Source organism: Myripristis murdjan, chromosome 1 (assembly GCF_902150065.1).
Source record: "Myripristis murdjan chromosome 1, fMyrMur1.1, whole genome shotgun sequence".
Taxonomy (NCBI): domain Eukaryota; kingdom Metazoa; phylum Chordata; class Actinopteri; order Holocentriformes; family Holocentridae; genus Myripristis; species Myripristis murdjan.
The window spans coordinates 15,939,426-15,954,209 of record NC_043980.1 but is presented as its reverse complement, the minus strand read 5'-3'; the positions used below and the strand labels follow the sequence as shown (position 1 = coordinate 15,954,209).

Below are 14,784 nucleotides of genomic sequence, written 5' to 3'. Positions count from 1 at the left end.
TTCTAAAACCTCAAATGCTCTCTTTCTTGTATGTGCAGCTTACCTTGCTTGCTCAGGTATCAGAAGACCTTCCTCTCTTTGTCTGGAGGAATGGCTTCTACAGTATATAATGGCTTAGTAGACTGCTTGCTCCAGGCAGGTGCTGACACACCAATAAGTTTTTTTTTCTCTGCTGGAAAATACGTAATCCAGGTCAATACAGCATCGTCTATTCTAGTTGGCAGCCACAGGGGGGCACCAAAAGCCTACTGTGAGACAACAAAGGGGTCATAGCAAAAAAAAAAAAAAAAAAAAAAAAAAAGAGGCACATTTAGTTAAAAACACATCTTGACAAATGAGCTTTGATTATCTGGAAATGATCTGCCAATAGCCATGTGGTATCAAATATAAAATTGGTTTTGCTGACTAAAGCTTAGCCGGAAGCAGGGATCACACCTGGTTAAACCCATTCATGCAGAGATTAAATCCTCAGGGCAAATGAAATTGGTGATGAATCTTCACCTGTCATGGCAAAGCCTTGATATAATATGACAGTTATGCGAAGCCTTGAATCAGCCTGCACTTATAACGGCCCTTCATGCACAGCTCCTAAGGAATTAGGTGTTACCCTTGGGGCACCAAAGACAAGCTTCACACTTGTCTGCCTCTCTTTTGTTGTGGGCTTTAGCCCCAGGATGGACTTGTAGGGTGAATTCACACCCAAACACTGCTCTTGGCTCTGTTGTGAAGTTTTCTCATAAATGTTACATTTTGGTGGCTTTTGAACATGCCTTCCAGAGAAAACATTAGAAACTTACCCCAAAACATCTCTAGGGTGTGGAATAACTAACACTGCAATGGCAATGCATCCGTAACACAGACGGTGACAGCTACAGCTGCGCTTTATATTGTCTATGGTTAGGATGGGCAGCAGGGAAGATGATCCCTTTTCACCAGAAAGGATGACTTAACCTCTCCGCTTCTATGTCTGTGACAGCCCCTCCCCTCTCTGTTGTATGAGTTTAGCTTCAGGAAGGAAGCGAGGGGACAGGAAGGATTCCCTAACGTGATGACCTGTCTGACAGCAGGCACAGAGCTGGAAACAGCAATGGTCATGTATTAACAACATCTGGAGAAACAGTTGTAAATACACTTAAAGATATCACAGTCCTGTGTAGCATGATTTCTGTAAATATGTATGTCATTGGGTCACTGAGGGTTAAATAAAATATGAAACAACTATATCTTACATATTTTGCCAGTGCCAGATTTCGTCTTACAGGAACATGATGGATGTGTTTCTTTAATAGCAGAGCAGCTTTGTGTGCAACCAGTTCTCTTTGACAGCTGGAAGAGCTTATATTATGTCCCTGGGTAGGCTACTGTGTGTACTTTGTTTTCACATGAAAAAAATTAATGTCTACTCATATGACGTCCTTATGTGTAGATTCATGGAGATTGAGCTTGTAAGGGGTCATATCAGGAGTGACATTCCTTGAGTGCTTGTGGTCTCACAATAACAAAGCAAATAAAGACTTCATTTCACATCTGTCAAGCTTGGAATATGTTGAAACAATAATTATCATACCACAGGGCTATAGATCTAAAATGACAAAGGAGAACAAGCATTTTTTCCCTGAAACTGGGCCCAAAAGTGAAATATAGTGTATCGTTACTATGATTTAGCGCTTTTCAGAAATGCATAAACTTTTATAAAATTGAATAACCAGCATATTAACCAGAGTGCTGCACAAGGCCTGTCTGCAGGGTCTCTATTTTAAGCATGAGTATGGAGCACAGGTCAAAGTGTGGTGATCAAGAGTCTGCAGGTTGAAAGAACAACAAGAAAGATAAATTGAGAGGTAAGTTATTGAAGAAAAGGCTCATTGTGTGATGCCTGAGCTTCCTGAAGACAGTAAGTAAAAAAAAAAAAAAAAAAAAAAAAAAATGCAGCTACAGTATCTATACCAATGCTATTACCAGATGTGAGACAAGGGAGCTGACTTCCTGTGGCTCTCTTTCAGGAGCTGCTCTTCTACTCACCCATTTTCATCGCACAAGCATTTGCAGAAAAGCACACAGTGAAATGAAACAAGGAAGTCTTTGGGATTTTTCAAGAGAGCATTTTATTGCTTTTATGAAGTGAGAGGTGAAGTTGGAGAGCATTTTCTTGATATAAAATACATATAATTTACAATACAGATGATAGGAAAGTCTTTAGAGATACAAAAATACACAGTTCAATACATGGCTTACAGTACAAAATAGCATATCACCTCATTCATCAATGAAGGCCCAGATAGATTGTACAGAAAACATTCTTTTGAAATGACAGATGTCAAACTACTTTCATTAAAACTATGAATTCAGGGCCTTGCCTTTCTAACACCGTGATGGATAGTTAAGGGAAGCGTTGGAATAACTGCACCGTGATGAATGTGCCTTGATGTCACTTAAGGTTTAGCTTTCAAGGACAGGCACATTCCTGTCTTTAAAACCACTGTTGCAGCTGGATGATGATTCATCATTTCCACAACCTTATTTGCAGATTGCTATATAAATGAACGTAACCAAATCTTGCCATAGAAGAGAATCAAGTGCAGATGATTTAGTTTCAGTCAAAGCTACATGTCACAAAAGCATCAACGTGTTATACTGATGAAGAACAGTTGACTTGTTGGATAGGTCTGTCAAGTCTGTCACATTATATCATTACATTCTTGCTGTTATTGTAGTGGTCTTAATGCACACAAAATCTGACACTACCGACACCAACCCTTTGCCTTTTACTGAAAATCAGTTTGGTTAACCATTTGTCATTTCAAAACAGAGGGGGATTTCACTTTTGCTTCTCCCTCCCACTACACCACAGTATTCTGCATCAAATGAAAGTCCCTGTGTTTGTGTGTAAAGCAACAACAACCGCCACCTTTCTCTTTCCTGTTCTTTCTCTTTTACTGCTAACTGTCCCTGCCCCATGTGCACAGATACAATGTGTGGTGGTGCTAGTATAACACAGGCTATTATAACAAGTGTGGCACACCTTGGGCCTTCGAGCCAGCGAAATCCAGATGTCCACAATTAGGCTACACGTTCTTATTGTTTTCTTGGCATTTTCATAGGAAACAGTGAGGAAGGGTGAAGGGAGCAGCGCTCATTCACCATAACATCCCAGCGAGTTTATGTTAGGTTACATTTACACTAATTCGATCATGAGAGTCTTTGGGTTTACAGAACAGTGTCCGTCTAAGCTTTGACACAAACTAGAGAACCACAGGAAGCTTTTCCATTCACCGGGTTATTTCAGTGCACATTTGTTAAGGGAGAGCTTTACATCAACGTGAGAAAGTTGCCTTTTCACATTAGAGCGTCATCCTCTTGGCTCACTGTTTTGTAACGCTTCCCACAATGAAGTTCTTTGATAGTTACATTGCGGTACGTGCACCACTCCTGACTTATCAAAGTGAGACATTTGTCTAAACAGGGTGACCCTTTGCTGTATTGGGGCCTTTATAACATTTCACACACTTTTTTTGTCCATCTGGCTACACAAATATGAGAATGCCAGAATTGGTTTCATTTCACAGAAAACTTTCTAAAAGCATGTATTGTCCTCTGTTTAATGTGAACCTCAATCATCCATGCACTGACTCCATCGTACAACATGTCTGATTAAGTCCTTAGGACTTGAAGAGTTTGGGGTAGAGTGCCTTGATGGGAGAGGGGGTGGTGATGATGTTCCCAGAGGAGATAGTGGTCTCCAGGCCCCCCTCTAGCTTCTGTGAGGCCACCTCTGTCTTGCTGAAACTGCACTCCAGGAACGGCATCCCAAGCTTCTTCACTTGGCCATCTCTAGTCATCAAACATGGTCGACACAGCAGCCGAAGAATGGCTCTCCTCATGTCCTTACTGGTGAGAGTGTAGATGATGGGGTTGAGCAGCGAGTTGACCATGGCTACTCCCAGGAAGTAATCGGCCTTGTAGAGTAGGCGGCAGCTGCGAGTAGGGCAGAAAAAATCCAGGAGGAGCAGGAGGAAGAGTGGCAACCAGCAGGCAATGAAGACACCCAGGACAATGGTGACTGTCTTGAGGAGGGCTATATACTTCTGAGACTTTCTGGCCAAGCCCTTCCTCAGACTTCCTGACAGGCCCAGCCGCTGGCGCTGTGTATTTGCTCGAACTATGCGGAAAACTCGGGCATAAAGGACGACTATGGCTAACAGCACTGCACTGAACACAGATACGCAGCAGAGGATGTAGCTCTTGGCGTAAAGTGGGAGGACTGTTGAACACTGGTCCAGTCTGCGGATGCAGTTCCATCCCAGAATTGGTAGGACCCCCAAAAACACCGCCATGGCCCAACTTGCACCAATCAGTGCCAACATCCGTCCACGCTTTGCCCCATGGTACGGTCTCATAGTGACCATAGTGACATGGCGTTCAATGGCAATGGCCAACAGACTGATGACAGAAGCGGCCAGTGTAATAAAGACCCCTCCCTCCCTGAGGAACCACAGCAATGGAGTCAGTTTCAAAGTGTTTGGTCCTGACATGATGATGTTGGCCATGTAGGTAATCCCAGCCAGCAGGTCAGACAGGGTCAGGTTTCCCAGTAAGTAATACATGGGCAGGTGGAATTTCTTATTCCTCCAGATGGCAAGGAGAACCACAGCATTCTCCAGGACAATGAGGACACACACCACCAAGAAGGCAATTCCCTCCGGTTTGAGCCCCTCTCGGTAGCGGTCCCCCTGCAGCTTGCCTGTGTAGTTGTAATGCTCCACAATGACAGCATTGTCCTGGTACTCCCAGAAGAACTGCAGGTAGCTGGGAGAGGAGGGGGTTGAGAAGCCTGTGGGTAGGGCTGTGGTGGGTACAGTCCCTGCATGAGCAGAACTGGAAGCTTCCATGCTTAGTGTAGCTTTTGTTGTGCCTTGTTTGCAGTCTGTGGCTATAAAGTCATTTTTACTGCCATGTTTTTGACACCTGGGCTTTTGAAGTTTGGCCCCTGGTATGAACAAGAAAGATTATGTGAAGATAATATTCCAACAAAGTCTTAGGTTTCTTTCACTCCGACTCTAGATATGTTTTCTTCTGCACCAGCAGGTGGTGCTCTTTAGCTCTGTTTGTCTGTGTCAGAGGGTCCAAACTGTGGAGGGACAGAAGAAAAGACAGTGAAAATCTGTGGATAGAAGGATAAAGTAACACTGATATTGAGTTATACAGATGTGAAAGGCTTTAAGAGCCACTTATAAACACAAAACATAGTCCTGTTGTTCAATTAAAAGTAACCAATAAGATAGACATTTATGTATCTTAAATAAGTGAGCAGCTACCTTATGTTACAATACAGGAATTTAGTCACAATAAAGGCAAACAAAACAACGGCTCAACATTCATAAAATATAATTGTAAGAGGCTTTACATTGGGATAAAAGAGAGAACAAGACCCAGCAAAGCCATTTTTGTTTAAATAGTGAAGTTTTTTTTCACTAGTGTATTTGTTATACAGATCCATCTTGTTTGTACAAAAGTTGAGTCTACTTGATCTAATAGCATTTAAGAGCATAATTTGTGGGTACATGAAATCCAAACTACATTCACAACCTCAAAAATTGAGCAGTTGTTTTGTATACCATGCAGACCTAAAAGGCGGAGGAATAGTTTTCATGTCAAATAAACATTTAGTCTCTAATTGTGTTTAAACTGCATGTCAGTCAGGTTAAGATTGTTAGACATCCATCACTGCAACATGTGTGTGTAATTTGGCAAACGTACAGCTGTTCTCTCTCACAGTAAAGAGGAGGTGTTTTTGAAATACCTCATATATGCAAATATCAAACAGCCACCTTCAATTTCAAGACGTAAACAGCATCTTCAAAACACATGACTTTTACAAACAATGATGATTGAGACACTGAAGGCTGTGTTTGAATGGTGTTCTCTCTCGCCGTTAGATTAAAAACCATTAGGAGTGATTAGGGCTGCATTCCTTGGAGTCTTGTTGAGGGAAGGTTTTTTTTTTCTTGCCTCTTGACTCATATGTTAACATTTAACAAATGGTCTGGAGACTATAACTCATTCAATCTGCTGCCAAGCATTGAGGAAATTAACTTGGGTTGTCCAAGTTTGCACAAACAACTGGGTGCCAAATCTCCCAGAAGCACTGACCGGATCTACACCATCACTAAAACATGACTGAAGAAGAGCTCAGCATCCAATTATTAAAGGAAGGATGGGATTCAAATAAAGCTTATTTATTATTATTTTATTTAGCTGCAACATTATAGCGCTTCTTTCAACTATAAATTGCATATAACAGAGCTATAAATATTAGGTGCAGCACTTTGTATTTAAAGGAAAAAGTGAAAAAAGTGATCAAATGTCCACTGTATGATTGTACTGTAAATTATTTTACTGTGCTGACTCTTAAAAAATTATATTCCAAAATATGAAAATCTTTTCCTTCCCCCAGGATGCGCAAACATGCGTGACATATAGAATATTCACAGAAATGTTTAAAATGCCTCTTATAACATAAATCACTAGTAACACACCTTCTTTCCTGAATGGTAAAACTGTAAAATGGTGAAAGATCAGTGGAAATGATTACCTTTTTCCACTGATAACAGGCAGATATTGTCCCGTATGAACACCAAACATTGCAAAACCATGTCCAAATAATATCTGAAACGCATTTTATCCAGCATTTCCAGTATCTGTTACAAGCACAGCTTCACAACAGATGACTCACAAGTTACCTTGAAATTGCCGCAGAGTTGTTTCTCTCTCTGATAAAATCATCTGGTTTGCGATGAGGAGAATCCACACACACACACACACATACACACACACCAGCTGACTGAGACACAAACTGACAAGGCAGAGAGTGAAGCAGGACCTTAGTTGAAACATGCAGGAGCAAGGGGGTTGGTCTTAACCCACTCACTCTCTTCTCCTCTCTCTCCCCCTCTCTCTCTGTCACACACATACCCATACACGCACATATGTAGTCAAGCATGGAAGTAACTAATTAAATTTACTCACATTACTGTAAGTGAGGAGCTTTTTTGTGTAGTTGTACTTTTTCCAGTAATTTTACTTAAGTCAGTAATTCTTATGTATCTTATTTCACTATATTTTAAATCAAATCCACTTCAGAGTGCAGATTTTGTGGGCTCACCGTAAGCATCGGAAAGTGGAGAATCGTAAACTGGCCAGCTGCGCAGGCATTCACAGTGATGAAGAAAAGAGTTTGTACATGTAATTCTGTGACTGTCAAGTTCTCCAATTAAATTTGTATTCTTTCCTCTCATCTCATTTAAACGTTTCCCTTTTCTAAAATCTCACTTCCACTTCTGTTCCACTAATTTAGTGATTTTTAGTTTGAGTGACTCTACTTTTGTTCCTAGTGACATTCCGGCTATGTAACAATACTCGTACTTTTGTAAGACATTTTCTATTACTGGATCTACTAAACTGGATCAAGCAATTTCCCCAGCCTCATGCTACAGAGCTCTTAAAATCCCTTTGTGCACTGATGAGGAGGAGCTTTACATCAGAATCACACTGATCTTGTACATCTCTTGTATATCTCATTGTACTGACGGTACAGTTGTGACCCTGAGGCTTCTACACATTTCAGTGTTTACATTCTGTGATCAAGCTGCAGGCTGACAGAGATGGGTGGTATGTTGGCCTACTAAATTTCCTGGATATGTTTATATGGAATCCTTCTTTTTTTTTTGCACAATATTAAAATGATGACAGATCTACAAAGCAGTTAGCCCCCTCTCTCTCAAATATTTTTGCATGACAGACCTCAGACCTGGGGTATGTAATATCCCCTTAAGACGCTATGGTAGCTACAAAACAGTTAAACATTACTAAATTTACTGAACTTTACTGGTCCTAGTCCTCTCTTGGGTAAGAGATGTTGCCTTTGTCACCAATTTGGGAACAGGGATATTATTGCACGTGCATTTAAGAGATTGCAAAGCCAAGTTGTCATCAACAGAAGTTTGCCCTCAGGGCAATATATAAAAGGTTAATGGTGAGAAAGGGCTTTGTTATACGGTCTTTAATTTTCAGGTGTTCATCAAATATACATTTAATGGAATTTTCCAAGGGGATTAAAAGTGTAGTAAAGCTTTGTTGTTATTTTTGTTAGGAGAAGCTGTGTTGACTTCCAGAGCCAACGGAAATACTGACAGCCAGGTTTAGAGTTTCTGAAGTTCCTTTGAGATTAGACTTATCGCTCCCACGATTATTAATTCCACAGCATCTGGTTTTACTGCCATGGAGTGTAGTGAAGTGGATCTGGGAGCATGGCAGATTCACATGGTTTATGAAGTTATGATGGTGTCCCATTTTCCCAGAGCTTGTCAGTAAGAAGAGAGGGCAGCATGCTCTCACATGCATCTGCGGCTCACTTGCCAAACTTCCCTGCAGGGCTTACAATAGTTCTGTTAGGACAAAACAAAACAGGCAAGAGGTGAGAGTGACACTTTCAAAATGTCAAATCCTTCCTTGGTTTTTTGTATGATTTATACTTACTGCATGGATTGATGCCGCTCTATGTGTTATACATGCAAACATACACACAGTATATAAACAGTCTCCTCCCACTCAAAGAAGCCTCACTGTTCCCTAACCACATCAAACAGCTGTGTCCCTGCGCTGGTTGTGTTACCTCCTATCACATTATGGTGAAGGTAGCTCATTCAAATAACTTTCAACGACCGTGTTTTGACAGTTGGAAATCCGGCTCTGATCCGCTTGCCGTCTTGATGCCTGTTTGGATAGTCAGTCCCAACAGTGACTGGCTGTCCAAACAGGCAAATTCAAGAGGAGACTTTCCTCACCCTACCTGCCTCCAGATGTATTTGTTGTGGGATTACCCCAGAAACCCTGATCATCCCAGGGGATTAAGTTTGGCTCCTGTGTATGTTTGTGTGTATTATACACAAGCATCACTCTCTCTCTCTCTCTCTCTCTCTCTCTCTCTCTCTCTCTCTCTCTCTCTCTCTCTCCCTCTCTCTCTCTTGCAATCTCATATTTTCTATCCATATTTGTATTTGTGTGTGCCAGCTGGGTCAAGTGCCTGCATTTGTAGCGTCAGATAATGTCAGTAAAGTGTGTCTGTTGACATGCTGACACTCATCAGTGCCTCAGCAGATCAAATGGTCACCATAGACTGAGCCAGCTTCTAAGAAAGGCCAGTGTGCACAGGGCTTTGCATTGAAAGCCAGCAGAAAAGAGGCTGTTCTGGACTGTTGGCTGATTTAAAAATATGAACCACTTCTTGTAAGATGCCCATATAGAAAACAACCATCTTAATTTGCATAAATGAGAAGCAGGAAGGCTGAAGGCCTATTTATTGCACCCAGTATTATTTTTGTGTGTATACATGTGCGTGCAAGTGTGTGTGTGTGTTTCACAGGCTAGTGAAGAACTCAGCGGGGGAACTTGTGATGGCATGTTTTCTCTACTGTGCTTTGTGACTGAATGCATGAAAGAGTTTGTGTGTATCATCCCTGTGTGTGTGTATGTATGTGTGTGCATACGTTCGCATGCATGTGTGCTTATGTGTATAATGAATACATGAATGTTACATGTTTCAGTCACACTTCCTGGTGTCTGTACCGCTGCTCTATCAGGAGGTCATTAAAGAGTAATATCCTGTTGGGGTGAATGCAGAGGCCTCACATCAAAGCCTCCGAGGGAAATGGGGGTCTGACACTGGGGATGAGTGATCTAACAGACAGACAGGACTTGTTGCTCCACACAGAAAGGAAAAGCTGTCTTCTTTCATCTCCTGCTCTTGGTCATCTCTCGGGTCCCTTGGTCTTGTCCCTCCATCTCCCTTATTTTCTGATAAGGTGTCTTTCTTTCTATTTCTGAATAATTTCTTTGCCCTCTTCTCTTTTTCTTTTTCCTCTTTTGCTGTATTTGTTTGCTTTTGTCATTCTTTCTGTCCCCTCATTCTCACCATATATTCAACTTTCTCTACAGCAGCACTGGAATACCATGCCAGATAGGTTTCCCTCTTCCTTATGTCCACACTAAGCCAGGGAAATATGAAAACACAGTTGTGGTGTTCAGTTCACACTACAAAATAGTAATGTTTCTCTTTTCCAAAAGCACGGCTTCCACACTGACATGCCCCAAAATCCATATTGTGCATGCTCACACCTTTCTGCATGGCTGACACATGCTTGATGCTAGACTATGGTTTATAGATCACATGGCAATCCTACGTCACTATTTTAAAAAAGCTCAATTTTTCCCCACCCTCACTACAACATCAGACCATGGTTTTCAAATTTACATCGTTTGGAGAATGTTTTTGAAAACTCACGTTGTCATGGGTGGAAAAAGCTGCCTTAGTGTGAACAGAAGGCCAAACTGGAGAAGAAAAAAAAATTACCTGGCTTAGTGAGCGCATGCCCTTAGTCTTAGCTGCATGTTTTTGGCCACACACCGCTGTGATGCTGACTGCTTTCAGCTGACCGAGCTCCTCTTGGGTGTGGACGTGCTGTAATGTCGACCTTGACAGAGCCATTATGTGACCAGTTGGACCTGTTCATGGTGGATGAAGGGATTATTTTTGGTGGACCACAGCCTCTTTTCTCCATGCGTTGATGTGGTTCCACCCATGAGATCATGACAGCATATCCAGACTGGCAGCACTGGTGACTGGAAGCCTCAGCTCTGGTGTTAATATTTTCATGCCCTTGATATTTGGAGCCTGCATGGGGAGAGATGGCTGTCAAACGCAGATACTCTCTGCCATGGGAAACTTTTGGGAGCTCAGGACCACCTACAGTTGGAGAGCTGGAAACATATAACTCTTATGGCATCATGGTATTTCTTTCACTTTTTAAACATGAATTCTGGCCTGCATGTGAACCTGACCCGTACTTCCTGCCAGCGCAATAAAACAACCGTAAAATATCCCAGACGTTCGTTCGCAACTTCACCTACTGGCTCAAAGCTGTTCATTAGGTCAGGAGTTTTTCAAAAGTCGAGATATGAGCCGCGGATATTAGGCTTTAAAACACCATTTGAGTGGTTCTTTCCCTGCCAACTCATCTCCAGTTCTTTTCTTCATCACCTAAACACTTAAGGCTGGCTGAGGTCTTTCTGAGGCTATCGCACCGCCGGCCCTCCTGCACTCTCTCAGCACTCAGCTCTCAGTCCCCGTCCACTGATAAGTTCCCAACATCAGACCAACCAGACTGTCTGTGATGATAAGAAAACATTCCTCACTGTTAGCATTTGAATCTCTCTCTCTCTCTCCTGCTCTCTTGTTCTTTCTTTCCACCACACACACACACATACACACACAAACACACACACACACACACAGAAGCAGAACGTATGCAGCCCTGTCCTCCTTAAGCTAAGCCTCTCTTTATCCTTTCCTCTCCAGGTTTCAATACATTCTCACTGAAGCGTGAAGTTTACTTTCCAGTATCCGATCACTCGTTGGGTTCAGGGGTTGCTTTGCATGACCTAAAAGCGTCCGACCACTCATCATTACATTGTTTGTTTGGATTCTGCGGCCAACTTGCCGCGGTTTGGGGGCCGTTCAAGGGCGATTTATGAGGATCTGTTTTCTTTTGATGTGCTTGCAGGGCACGCTGGCTTCAGAAGGAGGGATGAGCTGAGGAATGAGCTCAGAGGAAAAGGCGGGGGGGTTGGGATGTGTGTGTGTGTGTGTGTGGGGGGGGGGGTAGTGGAAAAGAGGGGTACTGGCGATCTGGTCTTTTTCTTACATCGGGTATGTGGTTGCTGGGAGATGCAGGGAAGAATCGGCAAGCAGTGAGTCACTGTAATTAAGCTCCATTCTCGCAGGAAATGGCCCCCTATTGCTCCAATTACACTGATAACAGCTGATAGCACCTTTGGACAATAAGAAACCAGGGATGACTGTTTGCGAGAAAGTGTGTGTGTGTGTGTGTGTGTGTGTGTGAGTGAGTGTGTGTGTGTGTGGTCACATATGCGTACTTTTGTGTACACACAGTATGTACATCTGTTTCCTGTCTCTCTGTTTTTTTCACTACGTGCAGTTTGACAGTAGACATCCGAATCCGTCCACCGTTCCAATGGTTTCCATACTCCTCTGTCGAGGTGGTTAAGGTCAGTGAGCAGCCTATTGGCGACGCGGTCTATTTCTCCTGGGCTTGGCTGGGTCTCAGTGCTGAGGCTTTGTTGGGTGAGTGTGGCTGCAGTCTGGATGTGTTTGGTCCAGCTCTGGCAGACTGCAGGCCTAATGAGATCCAGATTGAAAGCTTTCTGGGGGTTAGTGTGTGATACTGACACCCCTCTTGGCTCCACGGGGCTGTAACACATCATGTGACAGTGCTCCACAGGGCGCGCCTCGCTCTCCTCCACCCTCCGCAGCTCCTCGCCCAGGACACCGTCTCACTCAATCCCCAAGACAGACGCCGGGATGATCTGTTCGTTACTGCCACAGCAGACTGAACAACGATCACTCTACGTTTGATCCCTGTGTGTGTGTGTCTGTGTGTGTGTGTGTGTGTGTGTGTGAGAGAGAGAGAGAGAGAGAGAGAGAGCGTTTGTGGGTGTTAGTTAGAACATATGCAGGGCCTTGCAGGTTGTAATTCATTCTGGGCCTCTGGTATGCATCCATTTTACCCTCATATACAATCGTTTCACCCTTACATGCATATACTTTTCACATAGATAAATTCCTCCAACATGCACATATTTTCACTTTCACATATAAATACCTTACTCTTACATACTCTTACATCATGACAAAAACTCCATACTTGATACTTTATCCCTCACATGAACAAAAAGTTAACTATATTAATCAAATGTTGAAAAAGAATATAATGCTCTCAATCACTAATACAACCGAAATAATAAACTATAAAGACTTTTTGTCTCTCACAGGCCTGGCTTGGCTAGCATTAGCTACACTGTTGTGGAAAGAGCACATATCTATACAATTATTAAGTGTAGTCTTTTGTTTTTGCAATGAGGAGACACAAAAATGATAGACATTTTCGAATTGTGTTTTAGAGAATATATTAAGTGAACGCAAACGAAAGCATCAGATGCTTGTATTCATGACGGGCTGTATGGACAGTTTCATGATCGGACCAAAATCATGTCTGCATCTCAGTGCATCTCAAGATTTATTGAAAATCCAAAGGAACAGAGAGATGGTCAACGCATTAAATTCGTTTGTATGGATGTTTTCATCCCTTAATGACTGCTCGTGAAACCAAAGACTCAGGGCGGACAACAATAAACTTTATACAGCACTTTTTATTTTATTTTTAACAGTATTTACAAAGTGCTTTACTGAGGAAGAAAGGCAGGACAAAGTAATAAAACAAAACAGCATCACAAGAACTGGGGGATCAAGAAAAATTAAATAGAATTACATCAAAGGAGCATAAAAGAAACCAAATAAAATGGGAACAGTGAGTACCTCCAATTGTCAGATCTCAATAGAGTATTTCAGAGGAGCAGATCACTTGCTTAATGTCCCGTGTAATGAACTGTTGAGGCAGAGCAGAGTGTGTAAGAGCCTGTCAAGAGATGCGGACAAAGCAGCGATTGTTTCATGCCACAATAATATATTAGTTAATACTTGCTGGGCAAGAGCCTGAACCAGCTTCTGAGCCAATCACAATTCGATTAAATATGTGCCTTCCGTTTTTACAAACTCGCTCCGTTTCCGCTGTACTTTTTCTCAAATACAAACATGGTACTCTCGTTTATTGTGCATACACGCTCTCACATTCACATACACATTAAAATAAGAATGTGAGAGCAAAAAATAGGACTATGTGAGAGTAAACATTCCTGCTCGCCAACATATGCACACCTTCACACACACACACACACACACACATATACGCACACACAATCTTTAACCTATTCCAACCTTAAACCTTACCTAAAAATATCTGTTTTCCCGTCATGACAAGTGAGCATTTTTATGAGTTTATCTATTTTGTTTTAACCACACAAGATGGTAAAAATACAGATTTTTCTCACCTTTACATACACTTACACACACTCACACACACACACACACACATACACACACATGCACACGAACACACTCACAAATTATGCCCTCATGGACCTCTCTGGAGACATGGTGGTAATCAGAGTAGATGGGTGGACGACGACAGTACAACCGCACGGCAGCCGTGTGGTTGTACTGATCCCTGTGGGACGCTCACTCAGGGATTGTGTTGCTTGAGCGATTCCTGTCTTCTTGGCCTCTTGAAATTCCATCTTTCTCTCTCTTCTTGAAGAAAAGGCCAAGCAGGAGAGGCAGAAACCAGTAAGAATGTAAATGAATGCCAGATCTCCGAGCGCTGGCCCCTCTCTGCATCCTGGGCTAATTTGTAAAAACGTGCAGCCAAGACGTTGATAAGGTGAGAGCAAGCAGGAGGGCACGAGACAAGCTTGGGCCTGAAACAGTTTTTTTTTTTTGCTTTCTTTTTTTCCCTTTCTATTTTACTTCTCCTTTCTTTCTCATTTTCCACCTTTCACTTTATATCAGTCTGTTTCTTTCTCTCTCTTGCCTTCCCTCTCTCTATTCAGAAGGTGTTTTATAAAGCTGTAAGGTTACGGCCTAGGAAAAACGGGCACAGCACCAGCTCAGTGAACCGCTGGGTAAAGAGGTTAGCGTGACTGGAAGTGATTTCAGATGAAGTTCGGGTTCCCTTTACTTCACCCCTTTTTCATTCCTTCCAGTGCGTTTTCTCAAAGAGCACATATCCAGAAAAAAACTGCTGCATCTTTTTC

The 14,784-nt window shown here is 42.4% G+C and overlaps 1 protein-coding gene across 1 annotated transcript; it reads right to left on the bottom strand.

Annotated features, from left to right (window-relative positions):
- Positions 1 to 2,106: 2,106 nt before the first annotated feature.
- s1pr5b (sphingosine-1-phosphate receptor 5b) lies at positions 2,107 to 6,831 on the bottom strand. Its single transcript, XM_030056863.1, has 2 exons — positions 6,741 to 6,831; positions 2,107 to 5,128 (listed from the first exon to the last, which is right to left on the bottom strand). The coding sequence occupies exon 2, from the start codon at positions 4,887 to 4,889 to the stop codon at positions 3,660 to 3,662; it is 1,230 nt and encodes a 409-aa protein (XP_029912723.1). The 5' UTR covers positions 4,890 to 5,128; positions 6,741 to 6,831; the 3' UTR covers positions 2,107 to 3,659.
- Positions 6,832 to 14,784: the final 7,953 nt, after the last annotated feature.